Source organism: Ictalurus furcatus, chromosome 22, assembly GCF_023375685.1.
Source record: "Ictalurus furcatus strain D&B chromosome 22, Billie_1.0, whole genome shotgun sequence".
Lineage (NCBI taxonomy): Eukaryota > Metazoa > Chordata > Actinopteri > Siluriformes > Ictaluridae > Ictalurus > Ictalurus furcatus.
In genome coordinates this window covers 14,997,699-15,025,074 of record NC_071276.1, presented here as the reverse complement: position 1 = coordinate 15,025,074, position 27,376 = coordinate 14,997,699, and the positions used below count along the sequence as shown (strand labels likewise).

The following is a 27,376-nucleotide window of genomic DNA, read 5'->3' as shown; positions in this document are numbered from 1 at the left end:
AAGTTGGAAAAATAGGCATGAGTGACTGACAAGGTCCAAATTGTGATGATTAGATGACTGGGTCAGAGCATCTCCAAAACAGCAGGTTTTGTTGGGTGTTCTCGGTATGCAGTGGTTAGTACCTACCAAAAGTGGTCATGGGCACTCTAGGCTAATGAGCGAAGGTTAGCCTATATGTTCTGGTTTGACAGAAGAGCTACTGTAGCACAAACTTCTGAAAAAGTTAATGTTAGATATGATAGAAAGGTGTCAGAACACAGTGTATTGCAGCTTGCTGCGTAGCTGCAGACCGGTCAGAGTGCCCATGCTGACCCCTGTCCACCACCAAAAGTGCCTACAAAGGGCACATGAGCATCAGAACTGGACCATGGAGCAATGGCAGAAGGTGGCCTGGTCTGATGAATCATGTTTTCTTTTACATCATGTGGATGACCGAGTGCGTCGCTTACCTGGGGAAGAGATACACCAGGATGCACTATGGGAAGAAGGCAAGCCAGAGGATGTGTGATGCTCTGGGCAATGTTCTGCTGGAAAACCCTGGATCCTGGTATTCATCTGGATGTTACTTTGACACATACCACCTACCTAAATATTGTTGAAAACTAAGTACACCCCTTCTTGACAACAATATTCCCTAATGGCAGTGGGCTCATTCAGCAGGATAATGCGCCTTGCCACATTGCAAAAATTGTTCAGGAATGGTTTGAGGAACATGACAAAGAGTTCAAGGTGTTGACTCGGCCTCCAAATTCCCCAGATCTCAATCTGATCGAGCATCTGTGAGATGTACTGGACAAACAAGTCTGATCCATGGAGGCCCCACCTCTCAACTTACAGGACTGAAAAGATCTGCTGCTAACGATGTAAAATGATAAAACCTTGCAGACCGCAGTATTATACAGGAACATGCCCATTAACTGGGATTGAATTGTTTTGTTTTTATCAAATTGTTTCCTTGACGTTTTGAAACTTCTGCAATTATACTGGTGCATATAATTATCAATTATTTATTTATTTGTCATTTTTAGATAGCTTTTTAAAACGAAGAATAAACATCTATTTAAGTCTTTTTCTTCCCCTTGCCCTGTTCATTTATTTATTCAGCTGTCTGAAATATTCTCCATTCCGCCAGGGGGCGGTACTGCACTACTGCCTGTTCAGCTCCGCCCCCAACACGGAAATAAACGTCTTGTTTATTTCTTCCGGGATTTCCATGCGTTTTGTGCGCATATGTTGTGGACACACGTAATCTAAATAACTAGAGTTGTTTAACATTATGGGTAAATTAAACGTCGTTGTGCTCAGATATCTCTCTCGAGATGATTTTCGGGTGTTGACGGCTGTGAGTATCTTTTATCACATCTTGATAGCTAACATGGCTGATCTGTCTGAGACTAACTTGATCAAACTGAGCGAGGCTATAAATCTACTTTACAATCATGTAAGTGGCATTAACATTGTGCCGTGAGTTTTATATAGATCCATAGCAATCACGTGGTAAGAATGATAACGATAATAAGGAATATGACAGAGGTTTCCAACCCTGGTCCTGAAGTACTCCATGTCCTACACTTTTTAGCGTTTTCCCTGCTCTAATGCACCCATTTCAATTCAAGAAGGGCTGTTAATTAGCTGATTAGAGCAGGGAAAACTCTCAAATGTGCAGGACAGAGGGTTAATCCAGGACCAGGGTTGGGATCCTGTGGATTATGATCAAATGTACTTGCTATTTTCTTCTGCTTGATGTTAAAAATCTTAAGGAGTCTTCACGAGGTCTAACTGATTTTTCGTCTGCGAGCAGGTTGAAATGGGAATGAAGAATCACGAGTTCGTCCCGGTCAACTTGATCGCATCCATCGCGAGCCTGAGACATGGAGGATGCAATAAAGTCCTGAGAGAGCTGGTCAAACACAAACTGCTGGCCTACGAGCGCACCAGAAGTAAAGATCGTCCGCCTGTTGATTGCTCTCGGAGAGATCATTCGTTCACTTTGTTGTCTGAGATTCTGTCTCGAGATGAATTGTGTTTAACCTGTCAGTGCTGTTTTGGTTTTGTTTTCCAGCTGTACAGGGATATCGTCTGAACTATGGTGGTTATGATTATCTGGCTCTGAAGGCGCTGTCATCTCGAAATGTCATTTTGTCTGTGGGAAACCAAATGGGCGTCGGCAAAGAGTCTGGTCAGCATTATTGTTTTCTTTCTCATTCTAGGCCACAGGTTCACAAACCCTGGTCCTGAGGTACCTCTTGTGCTGCACAGTTGAGTGTTTTTGCCACTCTTAACACACCCGCTTTAGATGTGTTGGAACCACGGGAAACACTATGTGCAGAACAGGGGTACTCCAAGAGTACTCCAAAGGTTGGGAAGATGTGGACTATTCAGTCAGAGTCATTATTTATGCTGATAATAATTTAACCGCATGTATTTACACTTGTAGCTAACTGGTTTGAAATCCAGTTACTGTATTGTAATTACTATGCATATCATCTCATAATACTTCATCAGCTTTTTTGTGGTGTTTTATACTGGACATTGTTGCTGCCCGGAGATTAACCCGGCCTGGGAATTGGACTCAGAACTGCGTAACTGAACGTCAGTAAAAGAAGGGTTGTAATTTTATATCTTCAGTGAACGGAGGCGAGACCAATCAGACAGGGTTTGCAGGAAAATGCGTGGAAATACTCATGTCTTATTGGCTGACAATCTCTCAATTCTCTCAATTCACAGTCAGTTAGTGTGAGGGGGAAAATGGATATACACCGATTTATGGTTTTGTTTTGTTTTGTTTTAAACCAGTAAAAGGGTTGAATCTGAAACATTAACATCCTCTCATGCTGAGGAGGAAAACAAGGTGTGCGAATGTCTGTATGTGTTCCGAGGTACGTGAACATGATATGAGCAGAGCATAAGGACCGCTAACATATTCTGCATGGCACTGTAGCAGCTAAACCCATACAATGATAGTTTATTTGTGCCTTATCTTGGCTCATGACACCATACTAGCCTAGTCTCGTGTCAGGATAGCCAAAACGTTTTATGATGAAAAGATATTATGCTGGTTTGAGACGTTCGAGTGGCTGAATTATTCATGTGCAGATTATATGTTCAATCAAATCCAAACCCTTCCTTCCTTCTCCAGGTTTCACTTTTTTAAAGTAATTAGCCCTCACATGCAAGAAAAGGGTCTATTTAGAAATATGTTTTTTAATAGTTTTTACATGGCTAACAGTCTATCTAACGTCCCTGGTTGCTGATTAAATTCATGATTTTGCAAGCTTCTTTAAAATAAATAAATAAATAATTCCTTAAAAGCCCAAACTTTGGCAGTTATGAACCATGTGTATGATTTATATAATGTGTTATGATTATATATATATTTATTTATTTATTGCTGTCAAATTTGGTTTCAGATGAGAGCTCTGTTTAGATTTATAGTAGCATTTAAACATTTATAACATTTAAATTTGCCTTAAATTCTTCCTGAGTACATTTTATATTTATTATAGCATTGTTACATGGACTTCAGTGCGGTGTCCAAAGAGCATGGACTAGTTATTAAGGATGATGAAATGAGAAGCATGTTTTTTTTTGTCCCCCCCCCCCCCCATTCCAGACATTTACATCGTAGCCAATGAAGAAGGGGAGCAGTTTGCTCTGAAGCTCCACAGACTCGGAAGAACATCTTTCCGGAACCTGAAGAATAAACGTGATTACCACAAACACAGACGCAACATGTCTTGGCTCTACCTGTCCCGGCTCTCCGCTATGAAGGAATACGCCTACATGAAAGTAATTTTCATGCCTCGATTTCTTAAACAGGTTCACTAATTATAATGAGCTGAGACAGACCCTTTTAAGACAGAGATGTAGCAGTACTAGTGTATTGTGATTATAGGTATCCTTGCTTGAATCTCTGCACAAAATACTATTCTCATATGCATTTAAACTACATGCGTATGTAGTTTTAAGGTCAATCTATTTGACTCAGGAATGGGTGTAAACACGTATAAGACACAAGTCTAGTGCACCGCATTCAATTTTTTTCATTTGGAATAATATATTTAATAGTGTTTTATTTCTGTACAGGCCCTGTATGACCGGGGCTTTCCTGTTCCAAAGCCAGTGGACTACAATAGACATGCGGTCGTTATGGAGCTCCTCAATGGCTATCCTTTGTGAGTTGATTATCTGTGTAGTTATACAGTCGGCCTTCTGCATTCGTAGGTTTAAAGTTCACGGATTTGATAATTCGCGAGTTTGCCATCAGTAGTTAAATGGGATTATTATTTCTTTAGTAAAAAGTTTAGTAAGTCATAAATGCATAAAATATATGTATTATTAATCTAATTATCATTTACAACCATAAATGTAGACACAAATTCATTCTAAAAAGTTCCACTTTGCGAAAAGTTTCATTGTGCTAAAGAACTGTGGACTGGGCACTCAGACGCCATGCTCTTTGTCTTTGTCCGCACTTCAGGACTGCAGTCTGAATTTGATTTTACATTTGGATGATTATTGTCTTTCTGTGCTAGGTGTCAAGTGCGTGAAATTCAAGACCCTGCCTCATTGTACAGTGAAATCATGGAGCTGATAGTCAAACTGGCCAATCATGGACTTATTCATGGAGATTTTAACGAGTTCAATCTGATGCTCGACGACAACGATCACGTAACAATGATTGACTTCCCGCAAATGGTGTCCACTTCTCATACAAATGGACAATGGTGAATTTTTTTTTTTTTTTTTTTTTTTTTAAATAAAAAAAATTTATACAAAGTTAGGAGTTAACTAATCCTTTTTTTTCTATTCATATTCAGTCTGTAAAATGGAAATCTGTAGGTAGATTAATTGTTTAAAAATCAAAGTAATGGATTAAAACTACATCTTAGCTTATTGAATTTTTTTTCCTCAGGTATTTTGACAGAGATGTCAAGTGCATTAGAGACTTCTTCATTAAACGATTCAACTATGAAAGTGAGCTGTACCCGACGTTTAAAGATATCAGGTAATTATTTTGCATGTTGTGTGTTAAATAAAATGTACATCATAGCGTACAATACAGTTGCTTGTATTTTCCTCTACTTTCAGAAAAGCCTGCTCTCTCGATGTCGAGATCTCAGCCAGCGGTTACACCAAAGAGTTGCAGCAGGACGACCAGCTTCTCCACCCAGTCGGCCCCGAGGGTGAAGAAAACCTCAGTGAAGATGAAGACGGCGCTCCTGAAGCAGCAGAGCCTGTTTGTGAGGAGTCTATTGACATGGAGGAGTATAAACATGCTATTCTGGAACTTGAGGGCCTGAAGATTGGGAATGAGACCTCGTCCGGAGAGACACACACAGAGGAGCAACATGGAGAAGCGAGCTCAGGGAAGGAGCTCTGTTCTGACGGCGTTAACGATTTAGTTACAGACAGTTCCAGAAGGTTGGAAAACAACGAGGAGTTTGAGGAGAATGAGGACAAATGCCCGGATTTGGTCGATCTTTCAGCTTACAACAAAGAGTTCAAGCCTTTCAGGTAACATTACTTAATATGATTCATCAAGCAACATTTGATCACATTTTATCTCTTGCAGCCATGAAGAAGTATATTTTGCCAAGCACACTAGCTGAGCATGTTTGCTTGCTCTGATTTTCACAGAGATCAAGATAGCTTACTCCATGTGAATGAGCACAGACAAAGAACAACCAGTGAAATGTCCATCGGAAGCGTCACCAGCCAGTCCACAATTCCTCAAGTGAGTAGTGAGTGGCTACTGGGTAAAAAATAAAAAATAAAAAGGTAGATATATATAAATTTATATATAATTGATAATGAGGATCAATGGATGATATTTGTAAGTAGACACATCAAAGAGATGCATTTCTATTGTGAATATTTATATCCGAGTACAAAAGTTTATGCACCCCTGTTTTGAACCAAAAGATTTAATGTGGTTTGTTTTTATTATATGTTGTTGCATTAAAAAAAAAAATCGTAAGTAATGTAAATTTGAATGTGTATTCCACTTTCAAATTTCAGGCTTTTCAGTTGGGGGCTTTTATTAAAAAAAAAAAATTGTGAAATCTCACACTTTTATTGTTCTACAAGAGTGGTCGTTTTTTAAGGTTTATTTTTCTTTTACTTTTGCCTGTGTATTTGTATCCGCATTTCTTTTGTTACTGAATTCTACTTTTAATTATTGATATTTGTGTCTTTAAAGGCTTTTTATATGATATCTTTTTATCCCTTTTTTTTTTTAATAACTGTGAAAAGTTAATATTTTTTTCTTTATTCATTATTTTCTTGTAATAGTTATTTTTTTCCAGATTTCCACTGAAACCTGATGACTCAAAGCAAACTGCTTGGGAGGCATAAGACACTTTATTCTATATTCTAGTAATAAACTAACTAGAGCATGTCAAATGAAATACAAACTTTTGAGTGTGCAACTAAAGAGAACTGTTGTCAGATTCACAAAATATAAAACTAAACCGTAAAAAAGATCTGAAAGGTAAATCATGTGGCATACACTTCCAGAATTCCTCACATGCAATTTTTTTTACTCTATAAAACCAGACTTAACTGTGCAAAACTTAATGTCTTGCTTATGCCGATGTAAATATTTGTGATATCCGTGAACCTCTGTCATATGTCTACTTACCAAAATGGATCACAGACTCTTCATCGTATTCAAATTGAGGCAAAGGAGCTTCGTCATCAATAGGAAAACATTCAGTTTGATTGTAGACTGTAAATAGAGCTATATGTATTAATTTTTTCCTACTCAAATTGAATGAGAAGTTATCTTTTGCATTATACTGTATATTTTATTGGTGTATTCTTGAACAGGTGTACTAGTAAATTAGTTAATATAGTTAGAATTATCTGTGGCATGTCTCACTAAGTTGACACTCTTGAATGTTGTCTTCTACAGTCGGTGATCAGACAGAAAGTGAAGAAACAGCTGACTAAGGAGCAGAAGGCTGCTCAGAGGAGACGCCTGCAGAAAGGAGAAGCCAACCTGGTGACTAAAGAGAGGAGAGAAAACCTGAGCAACATCAAGAGTAGCCTGGAAGCAGCCCAGTTCTGGGGATGAGGACATAAAGGACTGATTTACCACAGCATAATCTTGGACTGGACTTCATCTGTGTGTATGACCTTGCCCTTTAAAACTCACTTGGGGGGCATTTAATTAAGCTGCATGTAACATTAATAAATTGTTTATATTGAACTTCTAAGTAGTTGTTATTTCTGCCAGTTTTGTTGCGTGACCTCATTAATGGCACTCAGTTGCAGCAGAAATATGTTTTATTTGTATGAATTTACAGCTATGATGTAGCAATGTATATTTTAAGAGTAAAAAAAAAAGTGTGCTCGTATATCATAGAGTGAGGACAGCTCGATGAAGTTTAATAATTAAATGCATGTACAAGGTATCAAATTTTAGATTCGTATACTAAGAAAACATTTTCATCGAACAAGCGCAGTCTCTGTTTCAACAACAAAAACGGATAGATGGAAGAGTTTCTTAGTTCAAATATTGCTCTTATAAAGTGAGAGTCAAAATCTTGAACTGTTGTTGCTTTCTTTAACACAATGTGGTTAAGAAAATAATACGGGTTTAGTAGAATTAACAAACGATTATATAATCATTGTGACAAATGTGTGTGAGGTCACATTTCACAAAATGCCCTTGATTTGGCTTTATGAATAAACAATTTGTACAATATTATATACAATAAAATCTGTTTAGATTGTGCATGTTTGAATTATAGTCAAATAAGATGTATAATTTCATCTTTAGCTAAATATTTCTCCCATAAAGTATATTTGTGTTAGTTAGTTTAAGATTTTCTGTCTATCCCTTGTTCCTCATTTAATTGTGCACGTGAGTGATGTCTCGGGGAATGTTGTAACTCAGAGGTTAAGAAGATTCAGTCCAAAGCCTAGTACTAGCAGGAGAAAATTGAAGTGAGCATAAAACCACAGTCGTGAGACCTCACACACACAAGCTCTGCTGCTCAGTCCTGCCACAACTGGACCCCCAAAATCCCTATGTTTTGTTTTTTAAATCCTGGACTGCTTTAAGGGTTTCCAAGAAACTGATACTGTATTTCCACTATTTAAGTGAAGGTACAGTATTTTAGGCTATCTGAAAAGAAAAATGTGTCAATGCAATGGTCAGAATAAAGGTTCTAATTTTCAGACTGGAAATCTGTTTAAAATACATTGGTGGAGGATGTTTTCTGGTCAGCAAAAATATCCTAAGCAGGAAGATTTTCAGGAACCTTTTTTTTGGGGGGGCAGTATCATATTTTGACACTGTCTGGAAATGCCTAGAATTATGTTCCATAATGGGGCCATAGTGGTTAGCACATTTGCCTCGCACCTCCAGGGTTGGGGGTTCAAATCCCACCTCCTCCCTGTGTTTGCATGTTCTCCCCATGCTTTAGTGTCCTCCTCCAGGTACTCTGGTTTCTTCCCCCAATCCGAAGACATGTGTTGTTGGTTGCTTGACATTTCTAAATTGTCTGTAGTGTGTGAATGGGCGTGTGAGTGTGTGTTTGATTGTGCCCTGCCACCACATCCAGGGTGTCCCCTGCCTTGTGCCCTGAGCTCCCTGGTATAGGCTCCATGCAACCCTGTTTAGCGTAAGTGAGATGGATGGATGGATGTCCCATAATGGGAAGATCATTACAGGACTCCCTAGCAAAAGAGAAGCTGTTATATTAAACCATTACTGATATTTCCATCCATCCATTTTCCATAAGGCTTATCCTACACAGGTCACGGGGGAGCCTGGAGCCTATACCAGGGAATTCGGGGCACAATGTTGGGGATACCCTGGATGGGATGCCAAACCTACACAGGGCACAATCGCACACACACTCACACACCCATTCACGCACTACGAACAATTTAGAGATGCCAAACACCCTACAACACATGTCTTTGGACTGGGGGAGGAAACCAGAATACCCGGAGGACTACTCATATTTATAATAGATATTTACTTCTTATTAATTTTTAAAAAATTCCTAAAACTTATTATTCTCTGTTAAAATTCCTCGTTAAAAGCACGCAAGAATGACTGGACAAAACGTGAAAACTCACTGAAGCAGTTTTGCTGCTTCTATCTGGGGGAACGAAAGCTAATATTTATCACGTGACAAGAAATGACAGCGCTATAAAATGCCAGAGCCAATAACGTTCCCATATGCAAATATAGGCCACGCCCACTGGGATGAACGTTTGACTGTTTCCTGCGGAAGGGGCGGGGCGTTTGTGTTCTTGATCGCGTTTTCTGTTATGAATATTTACAACGTCCGTATTTCATGATGCATTTTTCTGAAGTCTAGTGCCATTTTTATGGAGAAAATGAAAATAAAATTTATAATTGTCCCTGCTCGGGTGCCGTCGGAAAGTGAAGCGTCACGTGACCCTTTGGTTTGCGAAAGAGTTTCCGGAAGAACCCAGACCAAAACAAACATACCAAGTGGAAGGTCCTATGGAGCTCGTTATTAGTCCAGTATTTGTAAGTGTTGACACTTGTGTCAGTTATGGTGAGTGTTGTTTTTAAAGATCAGTGTTTTTTGACCGCGATCTAAACCAGTATAACTTTAACTAAGTGAGCACTACGTTACAGTAGATTATTAACTTGTTTTTCGATAAGCATGGTAAATACTGCAAACAGTGAGTGTACGCCTGTTTGCCCATGGATGGCCATAAAAACATCAGACTTCAGGCGCTTTAAAAGGTGTTCTATGCATTAGTCAACAGTTTAGTTAGAAAGAAGATTTAGTATCGTTAGGTAGATATTGTACACACGAGAATTGCTCTCCATTAACTATTTTGTTGTTGAAGGTGCTTCATTATTTCACAGGAAGTGTGTAGATGTAATCAAACTGAACTGAACTGAACAGAGGCGGTCTATGTGTATATGTAAATATGGCTGAAGCAGTGAGACCAAAGAAATCAAAGACAAAATCTTCTGTCAAGTCACAGGTAAAAAAAAAACAACAAACAACAACAACCCCAAACACCTCTGTACACCCTGCTGGGGGAAAAACCCCAGACACCATCACAGAAATTCTAATGGTTTCCACTACAATACCATCAGCTATCTATTAAAACCACTACAATTAATAGTCCTTAATAGTATCCATTGGACATAACATGCCACCAATAGAAAGCAAAATTGCCAGTAGAGACCCACAGGGACCTACATTTGCCATTAAAACCTATACAATTCCCATTAAAACCATTACAAATTCTATGAGGGTTTCTAGTGTTTTTTTCAGCAGGGCAAAATGTATCTTATCCTAATTTGTTATTGTAATTTCCTTGCTAAAGGTGTGAGGTTATTTCTTTTCTACCATAGGATAAAAAGCAGACTCGGAGCCTACGAAAAGCTGCTGGACCTGCCGTACTAAACCCTCTTGCTCCTGAACTCACTGCTGAATTTACGGACATTCCTCTCAGTCTTCCCCCTGAGCCGCCGGTTTCTGTTAACGAGCCTCTGAATACACAGCCCTCGGCAGACCAAAATGAAAAAGAGGAGGAGGATCAAAACAAAGATCTTATGTTCGATAGATCTGATGCTGTAGAGATATCGTCTAGCACTGAGGACACAGCATCCAAGCTGTTATCACAAGACCCTGTGATTGAAATGGGCCAGTATTCCGCGTCATCTCAGTTGAGCCCGTGCGATCCGGAAAGCTTTAGCACTAAAATCGAGCCGTTTGAAGTGTCTTCTCTTTATCCATCACTCCCTGTTCCATCTGAACCCCAATTCCTGGTTGACATGTCCTCTGTTACCACTGACCTACCACAGACATCTCTTATGCCTTTAGTAGTTGAAGCTGCAAACACAAACACAGTTGAGCAAATCAGTCCAGCTCCAGCCATTCTTCCTCTGGCTGATCAAGAGATTTCACCTCCCAGCCTAGTTCCAGTGGAGCTAGCCAAAGTCGAGAGACCACAGGAAAGGCTGTATCCAGAGCTGCCTCGTACATGTCAGGAGGTCCAGCCATTCACCAGCGAGCAGCTCAGGATGTGGGAGCCAGGTTCCTGGCTGGAGAATGTTGAGCTTCATGCTTCAGAATTCCAGGCCATGGTTCATCAAGAAGGCCATGAGCTTCATGAGCTGTTGCTGAATTACTGGAGATGCCGGAAGCAGCTGGTGCAGGCACAGACTGAGTTACAGGCGACCATTTCGGACTGCAAGAGTACACAGAACCGACTGTGGAGCTTCAAGGATGAACAGCTCACGCTGCAGGTTGAAATACGACTTCTTTATTTTCCTGTTAGGGTTATGAGTGATCTACTGCGGTTAAAAAAAACCTCAAATAGTTACACTGGTGATGTTAGAATCTAGTACACAATACTGATACAAAAATATTTTCATCATCCATTACCAACGTGAATTATGCTGCAAGCTTTGAAAGCAATCATTCAACAAGTCAATTTAAATAATATTTTAACCACTAGAGTGAGTGTTCTACCACATTTAGCAATATAAAATTGTAGACACTGTGACTTAACACAAACTGATTTAGTATCTTTATTATGTCCTATATAGCAAATGTACAAATAATGTATTTTTATTAGCAAGGTTTCTGTTTTGAACTTTGTTTATTCTAACACTTCAGAAAGTAGACATTTAAAGCCTCATTTGTGTGATCAGGAGTGTATTAGCTAATATAAAACAAACATTTGGGTCCAATATGGGCAGCTGTGGCTCAGGTGGTAGGACGAGTTGTCCAGTAATTGTAGGGTTGGCGGTTCGATTCCCGGCCCACACGACTCGACATGACGAAGTGTCAAGACACTGAACCCCAAGTTGCTCCTGATGGCTGGCTAGCGCCTTGCATTGGTGTGTGTGTGTGTGTGTGTGAATGGGTGAATGAGAAACAGTGTAAAGCGCTTTGTAGAACCGATTCACAGATTTTACTTAATTACTGTAAGTAACAGATATGTCAGATAGTGAGTGTTGGGATATATTATATTATAATATAATATAATTATGTATTATATTATCCGATATAAGCAGTGAAAATAACCAGTTTGAAAGTTGGCATTTTCCTTTCTGAATGGAATATAAGTATTCTCTAATCACTATGCCCACGCTTTGTCTTTATAATTGCTTCATAGAAGCAAGCTCATTGTGTATGATCCCTTTCTGATTTGGCTCTGCTTTGGAACCTCTTAGTTGTAATATTTATTAGTAATGCACTGAAATATAAATTCTTCAAAAGTCAGAGCACATTTGATTGAAAAATGAAAACAAACTTTTGATTAAAAAAATATTGATGACCTTTTTCTTTGTACTTTTGCATAAATTGTAATAATCTAGCAGGTATGCTTCTAAAGGAAAGTTTTAATTCAAAAATATTTACAAGGTAATGAAAATTGTACATGGTCTGCATGTTGACATGGATATAGGCTACATTTTTTCATCAAAACACAGACAGGATCATAGCAAAATGTCTTCCATTTGTTTCTTTTCAAAGTATTTTTCTGTTGCTTTTACTATGTTCTGGATTATTGTCTTGTTACTGGATACAGTCCATTTACATGCTTGGAATTCTGTTTTCTGTAGAGAAATTGTGAGTGTACAGTCACATTTTTCTTGTTTCATTCAGAAACCAAGGGGGATACAAACTTTTGCACCTAAAACGTTACAAACCTTTGAAATGAATTTCAGGTTGTTTATTGTATGCATGCTGTAGTGTATAGGATGCTTGTGACACAGGTTCTTTCACCCCACAGGGTGTGTGCACTGACCAGGCCAAGGTGTATGGCTACCATCGCTTCCAGCAGGTGGTCCTGAACGAGGCGGTGGTGGCCGAACTGAAGCATCTGTTCAAGACCAAGGCCGAGCTGCTCCACCAGACCATAGCCCTGCACTCCTACACCTCCGTCCTGTCTCGGCTGCAGGTGGAGTCTTATCTCTACAACCTGCTCAGCACCAACCCCATCACCAGGGGTGTAGCTGTGCACAAGACCGGCCCAGGCAAGGCTACTGCTAATGTACTAACCTGTATAGTGTATCGATTTCAGGATTGGCTACGTGAAATAGTGTTTCTGATACTCAGATATACCACTTGGCTTTTCTAGATGGTCCAAAGTCACAGCCATCTTCTCTAAAGCCTTTAAAGGAAAGCATCAGTGTGCTGTTCAGCTTTACCCGTCGGGTTCTTGATGACACTCAGTTCCAGGAAGACATTCATCTGTGGTTGGAGAGATTGGTAAACATGCTACAGGAGTATTTATATAGTTTTATACATTTAACATCGGTATTGTATTTCGTATTTATTGCGTATTTAACCATCGCTGACAAATCTTGTGTATGGACACCAATGGCATGATCTTCAATGACTTTGCTGGGTTGTGCAGAGCTGATGTAACAGGCATCAGGTTGTTCAGAGTCCTGGAACAGAGTTGAGGTGTTTAATTGTCTACCCAATCTTATGTACAGTAGATGTCTTGGCTGCATGTGGATTTATATTGAGGCATGTGGCATTTTGGGTTCATTCGTTGTTTCTTTGTTACCGAACTGCCATTTGGTTCTATGTTGATTCTTTGCCAAAGAATGCTTAATCCTTGAACAAAATAAGTAAATGATTATCTGCCTAATTACTGATAGCATGGCATCATAACTATAAGGTTTTACGCATGACATTATATGGAGTTTTATGGTGCACTAATGTGAATTCTCAAAACTACACTTGGTTTCTAGGGTATTTCAGTAAGATTAATTCAGACTTGTATCCTATTGAAATGTTGAGCCTCATTCTGTTAATATTTATTTATTTATTTTTACCAGATGCTTAAAACCAGAAATTTCCACCTGTTTTGGGGTAGCCCGTATTCAGCATTGAATTTATTTGTGATTCCACACTCAACAGTAGTGCTTAATGGTTCATATGACACTCTGGGCTTTAAGAATGAGCAGTTTGTCATAAGTATTTCTTTCTTTTTATTTTTTACCTAGCCTACTAGGTTTAAATGTTTTAATTTTATTGTGACAGTTGTATATGGTGTTTTAATATCAAAAAGGCTTTAGCTGTGCTGTCCGTTTTATCTCTGTACCAATGTTATTTTGGAGAGGTATGAATTGTTTGCCCAGCAGTTGTCACACCGCCTCTTTCCCATCGCCCTGCTCACCAGCAGCTAAACACAGAGTCACGATACTCTACACACAGAAACCCAACAGGGTTCTGACTAATCTTATAATATATTTGTGGTGATAAAATAATTGATTTGTTTATACTGATTGAAAATGTCTGATAAGTCATGGGGGAATGGAACGCCAGTGTAATGCGAGAACAGGATAAAATATGATCTTCTTAGCCATGTTTAGTGACAAAATATACCGGCCTGGCTATTAGAAACAAAATTGGCCCGTGATTGTAGCTGTTATATGACCGATAACCAAACGAGAGCTTCCTTTTATTTATTGATTCATATCCGTGTTGCAAACACTAGTGTAATGTTATTGCCGTGATTATTTGTTTGAATAAATGTTTTACAAATACAGTGATATAAAGACAAGAGGTTATCACTAGTGCTCATGCATCATTCCTATCAGTTCTGGTCACTTGCTTTATGCTTGTAAGTGGTCTCTATTAGTAGATGAAAAATTATGCAGTAGTAGAGGATTGTAGTTTTCTATTTTTTTTCTCCCTAGTCACACTTCATCACCTCTATGTGTTACCCGTGTGTAGGTATCTGTCCTTCATCGAGTGGGCTCAGCAGGAGACCATCTGTACATCCTTAACCATCTGCTGTGTTGTCCTGCAGGAATCCGGAAATGGGCCGTGCCCTTTCTACAGGTAGGAAGTAGCTTTGGAAGATGTAAAAACAAATCACAACTAATCAGTTGTACCTTTAACGATAGCAAAAATATAGGAAAAGAAAACATCCAAAAATGTCATTGTTTTGTCAGTTTCTGTCATTTTACTGGTTTCTCTCTTTAGATTAAAGTGTTGGATAATCCAACTGGACTTTACCACTTCATGCAGGCATTGGCTATTCTAATGTCTCCAGTAAGGTAAGGGTCTCTGCCTTTACAGAACAAAGCTCAGCTTGTTCTCAAAACCTGTTCTCAGTTGACCTCAAAAAGCAAGCAGTGTGTTCATTACATATACAGTATATGTCCCTACTCTGGCTTACTTACTCAAAGAATATCAATTTCTAAACTATTTATTTAGCATATTAATTTAGATAATGGGTTTGCTCTGATCATTACCCAAAATTATTATTTATAGGGTGTTGCCTATGTGTTTATACAGGTGGATCTCAAAAAATTCGAATACCGTGGAAAAGTTCTCTTTTTTTTTTTCCGTAACTTAATTCAGAAAGTGGAACTTTCATATAATCTGGATTCATTACACATTAAGTGAAATATTTAATTTCTTCTTCTTTTTTTTTATATATATATATATTTTTTTATTTATTTAAACATTTAGGGACCGGGCGGATCTGATGTGCCATATGAAGCCCAGTGATGTAAAAATGAACAACAGCTATTCAGGACCTCCATCTAGTATCTGGACCCTTGTAGATGAAGGTGGAGAAGAGGTTAGTAGCTGCTTTAGGCTAATACTACTTAATACTGTCTCTTACCCCTTGCTGTTTTTTTTTTTATGGGTTTTTTTTTGTAAGTGGTGGTTAATGTATAACACAACCTTTTTGTTCAATAGCACTCTTCTGAGTGTGCAGCAGAGTTTGTTTTCTCTTCTAAACCACATTGCTGCCTGACACGTAACATTAGCAGCACACGATAATCACAAGGACTTCTTCCTGTCTTCATTTACGCAACACTTGCAGTGCAATGCAGAGGCTGATAAAGGCTTTAACAGTTTCAGTTTCTACTGCTCAGGAATAATGAGGGTACTCGTGGCATAACCTTCTACTGTTTGTTTCACCTATAAACATTATAGAATTCATATTATATTTGTTCACTGAACTTTTTAAAGCCCAGGAAGACCTCTTTGAAGTATTATTTACTTCTTAGAAAAGGTTTTATGTTCAAATTAGGCTTCCATATTATATGTTTACAAGTGGAAAAAGAATTCCACTGAATGACTATTAACAATTTTTTTATAGCAATATAAACATTGTAAATTTAGGATTTTCTGATTTCCTTTCTGTAAGACCAAGGTTTTGTATATGTATAGGTTTGGACTTTGTTCCCATGGGATATTAATTCCAGACATGGTAAAAATAGTAAAAATATCTAGAAAATAAACATTGCGAATTAACCTATGACCAGAAAAGGGGGGTATTGCATACGAATATGCAATTAAGGGGACATTAAGGTGAGGTATTACAGTAATAATTTGCTTTAGTCCTGTAGCCCTGTTTAGTCTCCATTATTGCCAATATATTTAGACGCTAATCAAATATTGTTTCTATATTATTTGTGTCAGAAAATAGTAAGGTAAAGTCCGATAGTCTTGTGCAAGTCCAGCCAAATAGTGTGACAAGCATCCATTTAACATGTAATTATCAAGTATTTTATCACAGATATTTTTATCTGCTTTCAGGATGAAGACCCAGAGACAAGCTGGCTGTTGTTATCAGAAGATGACCTTATCGCTCTTCTCTCTCAGTTTCCATTTGATGAACTTTTTAAACACTTACTGGGGATGTCCTCAAAAGGTCAGTCATGGACACCAACTTGCGCTTATATAATAATCATTTAATGTGTTGGATTTTAAGTAATTTCTTAAATTCTAGCTGCATTTGCTTAAATAATAACAAAGCAAACAAGCCCTGATCAAAATAGATGACATTGACAATCCTATGATTTTATATATTTATATATATATATATATATATATATATATATATATATATATATATATATATATATATATATATACTAAACTCTTAATGTGCATCATCAAATGTACATGAATAAATTATTCATTTATGGATTCTTCAGGCAGTTACCAACCCCAAGCCACCACAAGTCAGAAGATGATGAAGATATTTGCTTTTGGCTCTTCGCTTGTTGAGCTGCTAGCGGTTGGTCTGCAGACCTACAACCGAGCATGTTACAGACAGTTTGTGAAGAGGATTGGTCACATTATCAGGTCAGCTGATCATTTTATCAGTTATTTAATCCTTTGTTATTCTAATTTCCCTGATATTTTCGGCCCAAGAGTTCGTACAGTCAGAGGTGAATTTGCATTTCCTGTCCTCTTTTGCATTGGTCAGGATGACTCTGTGCTATGTGAGCGATCACTGGGCGCAGTATGTCAGTTTAACTGGAGTGAGCAGAACCACCATGCAGGAACAGTCATTCTCCATGGAGAAACTGCAGGTGGAGTTTGACCATCTCTTTCTACGTGCAGTCTTACATGTTCTCAAGGCTAAAAGGTGAGATTGCTTTATACATGTAAATGACCGCTGTCTTGTTAAATAAGCAAAATTTGACTGTTTGAAAATGAATAGAAATGTATGCATTATGGAGGCTCACGGTGGCTTAGTGGTTAACACGTTTGCCTCACACCTGTGGGGTCGGGGGCATTGAATCCTGCCTCTGCCAGGGCTTTGGGCGTTTCCTCCGGGTACTCCAGTTTCCTCCACCAGTTCAAAGACATAGTTCAAAGACGCTGTAGGCTGATTGGCATTTTGAAATTGTCCGTAGTGTGTGAATGTGTGTGCGATTGTGCCTTGTGTTAGGTTGGCACAACCCTGTATAGGATAAGTGTTATGGAAAATGGATGGATGGACGGATGGAGGTGTTATGATTCCAGGATACTGATACTGGAAAAGTATCAAGCTAGCCTAACAAACTACTTGAAACAATTGTCAATTGTAAATTGGTTTATTATGTGGTGTGAGAATTGTAACTTTATACACACCCAGCGTAACCAGTGTAGCCTGGAATTTCATAGAAATCACAAATCCACATAATCCTTACAGTAAAAGAGCTTTTGGTGTTGAACAGTACAATCAATTACTAGATTTCTCAAGTAATTTTCTCTTTCACCACCCTGTATACCTCAGACTTGGCATCTGGCTCTTCATGTCAGAGATGCCTTATGGAACTCTGTCCAGCACAATGCTATGGAAGATCTTCTACATCATGCAGTGTGCTGAGATGGATGACTTGGATCGGCTGGGCTGCAGTCTGAGTGTGGAGAGCTGCATCCAGAGCCTCCAAGGTGACAGTGCTTTACTAACAAAACAACTGGGAGCATAGTTAATTTACAATTAGATTACAAATCTATCCAACCAGTCAGTAAACTATTGGGACATTGTATGAATTGGATTAGTGTTTATATGGCATATAAGAAAAATAATAATTAAACTTAAGTTCAACTTAAGAATAAAAAAATGCAATATGCTTTGTTGTGGGTGTGTATGAATTCATGTCTGTGTGTTTATCTGTTCAGAACCAGGTCACCAGGAAAAGTTTGAGGCCTGGCTGTCAGAGATAAATAGTTCAGATGGAATTTGCTTGCTGACAGCGTTTGCTCACATGGCTCAACCCAAACGCACTGACGCAGACCCAGAGTTTGTAAGGACCATTGTACTGGAGATATACAAGGTGATTTCATTCCCACACATACCCACTACGTTGTGGGGGCTTTTACAGTTCAGTTTAGTGCAAACGTGTGCACCTGCTTTGTTTTCTGAATGAAAAAAGTAAACATGAACCTACATTTTACAGTTTATCAACAAAACAAAAATGCCATGTTCATTCAAAAAGGTAAAACCTGTTACAAGAGGTTCGTCAGTTGTGTTTAAGTCATCAGGTGTCATTATTAGCAAGCACAGAAGTTTACATTATTGTTGACATGCTCTTGTTTATTTGAATGCACCTCATTGAAATCTTTAATAACTTAAAACCGCCGACACGTGTTTAAGCCTTATATAAGGCATGAACAGCTCAAGCTCAAAAGTAGTTTGCAAGTGCAGTTGTGAATAAGTGGGATCAAGAAAAGCATCACAAGACCTAAAACAGAAAGTAATGAGCTTTCACAGAACAGAAGAATGGATACAATTACCAATGATTGGTGGCTGTGGTGGTTCAGTGCTTAAGGCTCTGGTCTACTCATCAGAAGGTTGTGAGTTCAAGCCCTGGCACAAACAAGCAGGCCTTTGAACATGGTACATAAGCCTCTCTGCTCCACAGGCACTGTATCATGACTGATCACGCACTCTGACGCAACCTGGAATGTGCAAAGAAAAGGCTTTGACTGTACACTACCGGTCAAAAGTTTAGACACACTCATTCTTTATTTAATTTTTTACCCCACATTTTATAATAATAATAAAGTCATCAAAACTCTGGAGTAACACAAATGGAAGTATGGGAATAATGTTGTGATTAAAAAATCCAAAATAAATCAAAATAATTTAGTATTTTAGCATCTTCAATGTAGACCCCCCTTTTTGCCTAGAATTTCCAGAAATGTATTCTTGGCATTTTCTCATCTGATTTCTTGAGGAATTTCCCTGAGATGCTTTTTAAACAGTATTAAAGGAGTTCACACCGACGCTGGACACTTATTGGAATATTTCTCTCAGAGTCATCCATTTAAAATTTTGTTTGTAAATAAAATGTTAGTTTTCTAATGAAACAAATGAATATGTAAGCACAATTATATTTTTGATTTCAAACATTTAATCATACACCTTCAGATCAAAATGTTTTTAAGATCATGAGAAATATTTCAGTCAAGTGTCTCCAAACTTTTGACCGGTAGTGTATATGTGACAAAAAGGATACATGCAAATTGATACAAAGTCACCATCAAAGAGTGGAAGAAAAATAACTAAAACTTTGAACGTGACTATATTAAAAAATAAAGTTTTTGTTACAGGAATCCTCTTCCATTACCATTTTCTTATTCCCTTGGGTGTTTATTCATTGTACAAGAGCTTTGGCTAAGGTGTAGTGCATTCAGCTGTATAATCTTGACTTGGCTGCAAAATCCCAAGAAAATTCATTCAGTTATTCACTTTATTCTTTATTCTTACTCAGGTGTCTTATCTCAGCGTAACCACACGGGAGATCTTCTCTAAAGTGGGGAGAGAGTTACTAGCTGCTATAGCCACAGCTCACCCAGGCGTCATTTCCATTCTGCTCGAGAGGCTAAAAGAGACAATTGACAAAGTCGGCATGGTGTGTTACTTCAAATACCTCGACTCCTTCAGTTTATTTTAAATCATAAAACATGCTGTTAATCATAATCATAAGTAACACCAGATTGTAAGTAATATGCTGTTTGTTTCTCATAGTGAAGAATCAGAAATTTGTATGGTTTAAATAAACAGTAGACTGATGTTTGTTGTTAATTAGAAAATAACTAGTATTTCCATTTTTCATCCAACACTCACCCAATATTATCTCCTCAATGTCTGCAGGTGTCCTTATACCTGTTTAAGGAGCTTCCTCTGCACTTGTGGAGCCCCAATGAAGATGAGGTTGGAGTCATTCGGGGTTGGCTGCTGGATTACAGCCTCTCTGCAGTGGAGAATAAACTGGCCTGCATTATCCTGGAGGGTCTTAACTGGGGATTCCAGCCTGTGAGTGAGCACCTAATCTGCTTTTCCCAGCATTTCATGTGCTGTGTAGTGCAAACAGGGTTTATATGTATGTGTTATTTTGAGAGGACTGGATTTCTGGACAACTACAGAAGGGTGTCAATATCGATTATAACTGATTTGCATAGGATAAGAGCTCTTAAGAGCTTTAGAGATTGAAGTTTGTATATGATGCACACACAGTTCACCAAATCATTTCCATATATAATAGGTACATCTCATATCTTCAAAAATAAACTGTTCTTTGTTATATAGCTTTGGCCTTTATTACAAGTGGACTGGTTTGTGTTCAGATTGGGATTGAAAATTAGTAGATTACAGTCCCATTATTTAGAGCATGGGCTATTCCTGTGCTAGAAAAACAATACCTTACCTTAAGCCTCCAGTATAGCATCAGAATGTTGTCCGTATGTATGATTTTGTATGTGTTTTGTCTTTAGAGTGGCTGCCTTGCCCTGCCTGCTGCATTACACAGTGAAGTGGCGCTGCTGGTGGTGGAGGCTTATCAGAAGTACCTTACAGACAAACCGTATGCTGGCATCATCTCAGAAGGCCTCAAGCAGGTACTGGTGCAGTTTTTCAAAAGCCAATGTTGTCATAAGTCATGTAGCATGCTTATTGGATGCCACTATGTTAAATGATAATAATATCGTCTTATCTGATATCGTTTTTTCTATCTATAGAAACGATTTGTTCAAGGATAGGCATGATGTCTGATTATTTTACTGCTTCACTTTTTCCTTAGATGTCTTATCTAGCCAATATCATGCGTCTGGGCCAGACTCCAGAGACGTCCTTTAACCAGTGGGCGTGGGACCTGGTGCTGCGGCTTAAGCTCCACACCAGTGAAAGGAATCCCCAGGGTGCCTGGTGTCCCCTGCCTTCCTCCGATGTGCCTAATGTGCCAGAGGTCACAGACTCGCCCACCATGCACCCGGTGCTTAAAGCCGTCAAAGCAGGCATCCCCATTGGCTGTTTCCTAGCACTGGACATGAGCACCATTGGGCACAGGTTTAGAAATCAACTAAAAAAACTATGATATGATGTAACACTTTATTTGATATTTTTTAGTTGTTAGAGTTTTGTGTGCACATGTTAATTAATTATTCTTGTTGGTTAGATTTACTGTTTCTCTTTCTGCAGTTTAGAAAAGTTTTGCAGTGAAGGCATTCCCTTGCTGAAGATCTTGGTTCAGTCTCGCCACCTCAAAGCTGCGATCCATGTGCTGGAAAACATTCTACCCATGGCCTATCACTGCCCCTTCTACCTCCTCAAGAATGAACAGTTAGGAAGCATTCATGTTATCGTATTAGAAATATTCCACACTTATGTTTCTTTTGTGATTTTTGCCAATGTAACTAACCAAATGTAACTAAGAAGTAGTAGATGGTACAGAGTGCCAGATGTTGCCTTTTTCTTTAATATTGCTATAACTGTTCTGGTAGCCCTAAAGAGGGCACCATAAGCTGGATTCCTTAAATATTAATGACATTAATAATTACACAAAAGACAGATATGACTCTATTTAGACCTTATTTCTAATGCTGTATTTTCTTTCTTACAGATTCCTGAACTGTATCCAGCTGTTTTTGCAGCTTGACAGTGGGACACCCCAGGGCGTGACCCAACAGGTGACACTCAAGGTGGCCCAGCATCTTATTGGCACCTACAGTTGTGAGAACATCAAGCTTCTTAATAGCATGATTCAGGTAGGTTTATATATTGTTGTCAGTACATTTTCCAGTAAGGTCTATGAGTATATGTGTAACGTGTGGTTAAAAATCTATGGGAAGATGTAAAAATATGTACTGTATAGGTCCTCTCATTTTATTGTGTTTCAGGCTCAGATCCTGGAGAGCTCCAAGGTCGACAGAGTCGGATCCGTTGCCGTTTTGGAATTCTGGATGCAGGCTTTGACCAGTCAGAACCTCTGGCACAGAGACAAAACCGTTCTGTGCCTACTGGACCACCTGTGTCGTGCTGCTTTCCTCCACCAGCAGGAGGAATGTCTCCATAAACTGCTTTACCAGCAGCATAAGGTAAAACATGCCATTCCAATTGGTGTATAATGAAAGAGAAAATAATAAGACAATTTTTGCAAAAATGTTTTGTCTCCCTGAAGAATGCGCTAGGTTACCACGGTGATAAAGGTCTGTTGTCATCTCTAATGGGTTGGATTGTGGCTGGAAACATCACTCCTTCCTTTATCGAGGGCAATGCTCTGAGTGGTGAGGTATGTATATTGTGCGGCATTTTTGCTGTATTGATTAAAACACTCTCTTATACTACATTTACAGTAATGCAAAAAAACAATAAATAGAGCATGATTTAAAAAAATGTTGATCTTCTAATGATATATTGTTAGACAGCGTAACAATTAAAAACTCATAATCCATACTCCCACACATTATGTCTGTAGGTGTGGTTTGCTTGGCTAGTTTTAAACATGGAGTCCATCTTTGAGGAAGACTCTCAGCTGCGACGCTGTGTGGAGCATGAACTTGTCTCCAACCCTGCTCTCACCCCGGACCAGGCTCTCAAGGTTCATTTTATTCCTTGTCCTTCCTCTACTCTCAACCAAGCCTAGGCTCCAAATTTAAATTTGGATGGACAAGTTTTAGTAAGAGGAACTAATTATATTATCATTGGTAGGCTGTTATGAATTTTTTTAAACATAGAATGGAGAAATACAGTAAAATATCAAATAAGTCCTACATTAAAGTTCATATCTTTAACTCTTGGAAATTGACTAGCACAGAAGATAGCACTTTTTAAAATGTATTCAGTCCCTCCAGGATTTAGCAATTTTGAGGTTGTAGAAATTAATGCAAAATCAAGCACACTCGCAAAATTCTGAGGAGCTTGCAATTTTAAAAAATTGTCAAAAGACTGTGCAAAACAATTTTGCGCAATAGCAATTTCGCCAATTAAAGCAGTTTCCCACCAAAAAAGCACAAAAACTCGGCAAGTTGCATCGCAAATTATTTTAAAAACCCGCAGCTAAATCAAGCAATTTTAGCGTGCATCAATGGCAAGAAAAAACCTCTGTTAAATCCTGTATGGATTGTTTTTTTTCTTTATTGTGCCAGCTTATTATTAACTTGTTCATTTTAAAGTATATTCTTTAAACTACTAAACTGATGTCAAGTTCTTTATCCAGGTGCTTTGTTAGATTTTGAAAGTGTAGTATTAAATGTTTATACTCACATACCTACACATTGGATTTAACACTTTAATTGTTTGGTGCATTATTGTGCTTCATTAGAAAGCTCAGCTGCGCCTGAAGCTGCATGTGGTGCCTTGCCTGCAGAGGCTCATGGTCTATCGGTGGGCTCATCAGGCCTTGGCTACATCAGCAGATCACCCGCTTCTGCCCCTTATCTGGCAGAAATTCCTTCATCTCTACCTTCGCCAGCCTGGCCCAGAGTTCGGGTGGGTTTCTGCTGTTCCATCTGTTACAACATTGCCTCTACAACTGAATACAGTTTTAAAAGTCATGAAGTCAATGAGATGGACATCTTTTCTGTGTGATTTTTTTTTTTTTAGACTGGAAGCTAAAGGTTGTATTGGGAAGCGCTATTTCCACAGTGCTGCACACATCACTCTGCTGAAGGAGCTCAAGCAGCGGCTGGTGGAGGTGTGTGACTTTCACCATGCAGCTGGTAAGGCACTGAAAGTACCGAGTCCATCCAGTGAGGGAGAGGCTACGCCAGGAACCCCTATAACTCAGTCCATGACCTCTCCTGAGCTGCATGTTGAACTGGTTAGGTATGTCCTCATGTTGGTGACACTGAAAAAACGACATCCTAAGTGAAGTGAAAAGATATTAAAATGTAATACTTCTATTCATGATATACAGTGTACTTAATGACATTATGTAATGAGGTACTGTAATGTATTTGTGCTATGTATAATATTTCTTCTTTTTGTTTTTAAATGCATTTAATGGTAGGGTTATTGTATGTATTATTAGATGTCATTAATACACAGAAACCCTAAAATGTGTTCATTTATTTTTTTGTTTTTTTCCAAGGCTTTTCAGTGCCTTTGCACTATGGATGGATGATGAAAGCATACAGAAGCAGGACTTGTACTTGCCCTCATTGCCAAAACAGTACAATGCCCATCGGCTAGCCACCATTACGCAGGGCCACCAGGTAGGACCCTACCAGAGGATTTTCCTCTTTGCTCAGTAATACTTTACTGTTATAATCATAATTGAGTGGTTTTTAAAGACATATTTTACCTAAGAATATTAATGTGATTAATAATATATGAAATCTTATGTTTTCTTGGATGATAATAGTGTTTTTTAAACATGTTTTTTGTGATTATTTGTATAGGAGTATTCTAAGTAATCTAAGTAATGTTACTTTAATCAGACTCCATCAACAGAAAATATATGACTCCACTAGACAGACTATTGTGTGTATTGGATTTCTGGTCATTATTATTTATTTATTTTTACATTTTTGCCCATATTTGTTTGGTTGCACATTACACTCTAGGTTATCATTACACAGTTCTCTGAAACAAGTGGAGATTGTATGAGACCTACTGTATGAGGGGGACATCTATAGCTGCTCTTTGTAGAAGGGCCTCTGTAGGACATTTCTTTGATTTGCAGTTAAATAAATGTAAAAAAACAAAAAACACTTAAATAATAATAATAAAAAGTGATAGGATTGAAATTTCAAAGTTTACCATTGAGAATGGGAACCACAGGTCTTTCAGGCCCCTTGGGGATCTTCTTGGACATGTGCTCCTGTTTTTGAGCCAAATTTGGTACAGCTAGTCCCTTCTACAAAGTTCAGGTATGGATGATACAGCTGAAGTGAAATGTAGCATTAACTCATGTTTTTTTAAATATGATATAGGAACCATGGCTGGAGTATATGGACATTGAGCGAGTTCAGCATGAGTTGAACGAAGTTCTTAACCTGTGGGTGAAAGTCAAAAGTGAGCCTTCATTCTCCCAGAGGAGCAGCAGCTCCATCTTCACTGACTTCATCAATCCTCAGGCTGGTTTGTTCACATTTTTTTTTCTTTTCTTCTAATGCTTATAGTACATGATAAAATGCATGAAGCTGAATATTTTAGCCGATATGAGCAAAGTGCTTTATTTTACATGATAAATGTTAATATTATCGACTCTGTTTATTATTGGCGAGCTTTCTGGTCTATAATTTAGTAAACATCTGTGTTGGAATACACCACATGATCGCAGGAATGTAGTTTCTTCCACTCTACCATAATCACAAGCTTAGATTTTTATGCTTTATTAAAGACGAGAATAGAAAACCGTGACTGTCCTTCAGATTACTTCCTCTGAATATTACTTTATCAAAATTCTCCTCTGTTGGTTCCTTACAGCACGAGAGCGTATCCTCACCAACCTGAAGAAACATGATGCCCCCCAGAGTGCACTATTATTAGTTCCTATGAAGGCCCCAGTACCTGATATCTCTACTGGCAGCCTGTCTGATGTACACATATCTACTTCCCTCATCCAGAAAGACCTCACTAAGCTACAGCACCAAGCCAAGTAAGATATATTATAGCTTTAAGGCTGTAAAGGAAGATTCCCATTATAGTAACTATGATGGTAGGATTACCCATTTAATGAACCTTGTGACCTATTTTAGATGACACCTTTGAAACTTTACAATTGTAGACCTTCAGATTTCTCATACTGTCCACTGTAGAATCATTTTTAAAAAAAAATATTGTATGGAAATAAACTTTATATGTAATGATTTAACTTTTTCACTTTGAAGAAACTGCTTACTCCTTACCTAAAAACAATAATTCACCAATGATTTAAAAAAAAAAAACGTTTGAAAAGTTTGCAACAGGTGAACATTTGCCAAAAAGATGACATGTTATCATGTTAATACAGAATACAGAAAAATTTTACCCTTCTCAAAAACTTTTTTTATACCACATCTTGATCTAAAAACATATGGAGGTATGTTTCAGATCAAAATATTACTCGTCGCATATATTGTTTATTTTATATTCTCACTCTACTCACCTTTGCTCATTTTTATGAAAGATGACCAACATTCCATCTTTCTGTACATCATTAGCATAGTAGTATAATTTTAACACCTTTTCGAAATATAGTTATTTAAACACTTTATGCAAGAACAAAAAGTTGTAGAATTCAAAATCATATTCAAATGCCTAGTTTTCAGCTGACTAAAAAGTCTAATTGAAGCTATATGTTACTCAGGTTAGCAGCAGTGCGCGAGACACAGCAGGTGGCGCTGGACAGTGAGCTTCTAGAGATTTTCCCTCAGCTCTATACAAACCGTGAGGAGCAGCTTTTCATGCAGCTGGAGTGCAGTGGTAAAGGAGGGCAGCCATGCCAGGGCCCTGCACATATAACTGTTAAGGTGTGTTATAGATACATCAGCACATATTATCGTCTGACCAGATTTCGCTGTATCCTGTATTTACGCTCTTGGATTTATCTTCTGATTTCCCGGTATGATCGGCTGTCTTTGATGTTATCTAGTACTCAGGCATGCACAAAGTGGAACCAGTGCTGAATCAGATCCAATCCCTGAAGAGTGACATTAAGCAGCTTCAGACCGATGCAGTAAAGCCTCTTCCCCAGAGCCTAGCTGAGGCCGCCGTGCATACTGAGAACTTCATCACGTCAGTACTCTTCTCATCCACACAGCAGTTTCTGACATTTTTTTTTTTTTTTTTTTACAGAATCTTAGCATTGTTTGGGGAAGTTTTTTTTTTTTTTGTACTAGTAGTTTTTTTTGGTTTCTGGCATAAAGTGACAGTGATGGTATTACGCTTTGACGAA

General features: G+C 38.3%; 2 protein-coding genes across 3 annotated transcripts in view; both read left to right on the top strand.

Annotated features, from left to right (window-relative positions):
- The first annotated feature begins 1,184 nt into the window (after positions 1 to 1,184).
- On the top strand, positions 1,185 to 7,213 carry riok2 (RIO kinase 2 (yeast)). Its single transcript, XM_053654092.1, has 10 exons — positions 1,185 to 1,342; positions 1,802 to 1,940; positions 2,063 to 2,179; positions 3,614 to 3,789; positions 4,087 to 4,175; positions 4,536 to 4,727; positions 4,916 to 5,008; positions 5,092 to 5,517; positions 5,641 to 5,737; positions 6,917 to 7,213. The coding sequence occupies exons 1-10, from the start codon at positions 1,277 to 1,279 to the stop codon at positions 7,076 to 7,078; spliced, it is 1,557 nt and encodes a 518-aa protein (XP_053510067.1). The 5' UTR covers positions 1,185 to 1,276; the 3' UTR covers positions 7,079 to 7,213.
- A 1,846-nt stretch (positions 7,214 to 9,059) lies between these two features.
- Positions 9,060 to 27,376, top strand: part of epg5 (ectopic P-granules autophagy protein 5 homolog (C. elegans)) — a 29,491-nt gene continuing 11,174 nt past the window's right edge. The window contains exons 1-29 of one of the 2 annotated variants that reach the window (XM_053654090.1): positions 9,060 to 9,545; positions 9,866 to 9,987; positions 10,364 to 11,260; positions 12,754 to 12,997; positions 13,102 to 13,232; positions 14,712 to 14,819; positions 14,964 to 15,037; positions 15,456 to 15,567; positions 16,536 to 16,650; positions 16,937 to 17,087; positions 17,212 to 17,373; positions 18,007 to 18,164; positions 18,396 to 18,550; positions 19,991 to 20,131; positions 20,374 to 20,535; positions 20,994 to 21,116; positions 21,299 to 21,564; positions 21,697 to 21,837; positions 22,118 to 22,262; positions 22,395 to 22,592; positions 22,676 to 22,786; positions 22,973 to 23,095; positions 23,819 to 23,985; positions 24,100 to 24,321; positions 24,587 to 24,710; positions 25,431 to 25,578; positions 25,927 to 26,098; positions 26,789 to 26,951; positions 27,074 to 27,216. In XM_053654090.1, coding sequence (XP_053510065.1) covers positions 9,931 to 9,987; positions 10,364 to 11,260; positions 12,754 to 12,997; positions 13,102 to 13,232; positions 14,712 to 14,819; positions 14,964 to 15,037; positions 15,456 to 15,567; positions 16,536 to 16,650; positions 16,937 to 17,087; positions 17,212 to 17,373; positions 18,007 to 18,164; positions 18,396 to 18,550; positions 19,991 to 20,131; positions 20,374 to 20,535; positions 20,994 to 21,116; positions 21,299 to 21,564; positions 21,697 to 21,837; positions 22,118 to 22,262; positions 22,395 to 22,592; positions 22,676 to 22,786; positions 22,973 to 23,095; positions 23,819 to 23,985; positions 24,100 to 24,321; positions 24,587 to 24,710; positions 25,431 to 25,578; positions 25,927 to 26,098; positions 26,789 to 26,951; positions 27,074 to 27,216 — 4,913 coding nt within the window. In that variant the 5' untranslated portion in view covers positions 9,060 to 9,545; positions 9,866 to 9,930. Of the gene's footprint in view, positions 9,546 to 9,846; positions 9,988 to 10,363; positions 11,261 to 12,753; positions 12,998 to 13,101; positions 13,233 to 14,711; positions 14,820 to 14,963; positions 15,038 to 15,455; positions 15,568 to 16,535; positions 16,651 to 16,936; positions 17,088 to 17,211; positions 17,374 to 18,006; positions 18,165 to 18,395; positions 18,551 to 19,990; positions 20,132 to 20,373; positions 20,536 to 20,993; positions 21,117 to 21,298; positions 21,565 to 21,696; positions 21,838 to 22,117; positions 22,263 to 22,394; positions 22,593 to 22,675; positions 22,787 to 22,972; positions 23,096 to 23,818; positions 23,986 to 24,099; positions 24,322 to 24,586; positions 24,711 to 25,430; positions 25,579 to 25,926; positions 26,099 to 26,788; positions 26,952 to 27,073; positions 27,217 to 27,376 lie in introns of both variants that reach the window. The other variant, XM_053654091.1, reaches the window with a different exon arrangement.

What these genes read in the sequence shown, in the direction of transcription:
- riok2 (XM_053654092.1), top strand. Translation starts at nt 1,277, where the DNA reads ATGGGTAAATTAAACGTCGTTGTGCTCAGATATCTCTCTCGAGATGAT. An exon ending in CCGACGTTTAAAGATATCAG is followed by an intron (nt 5,009 to 5,091) that starts GTAATTATTTTG and finishes CTCTACTTTCAG; the next exon opens with AAAAGCCTGCTCTCTCGATG. An exon ending in AAAGAGTTCAAGCCTTTCAG is followed by an intron (nt 5,518 to 5,640) that starts GTAACATTACTT and finishes TGATTTTCACAG; the next exon opens with AGATCAAGATAGCTTACTCC.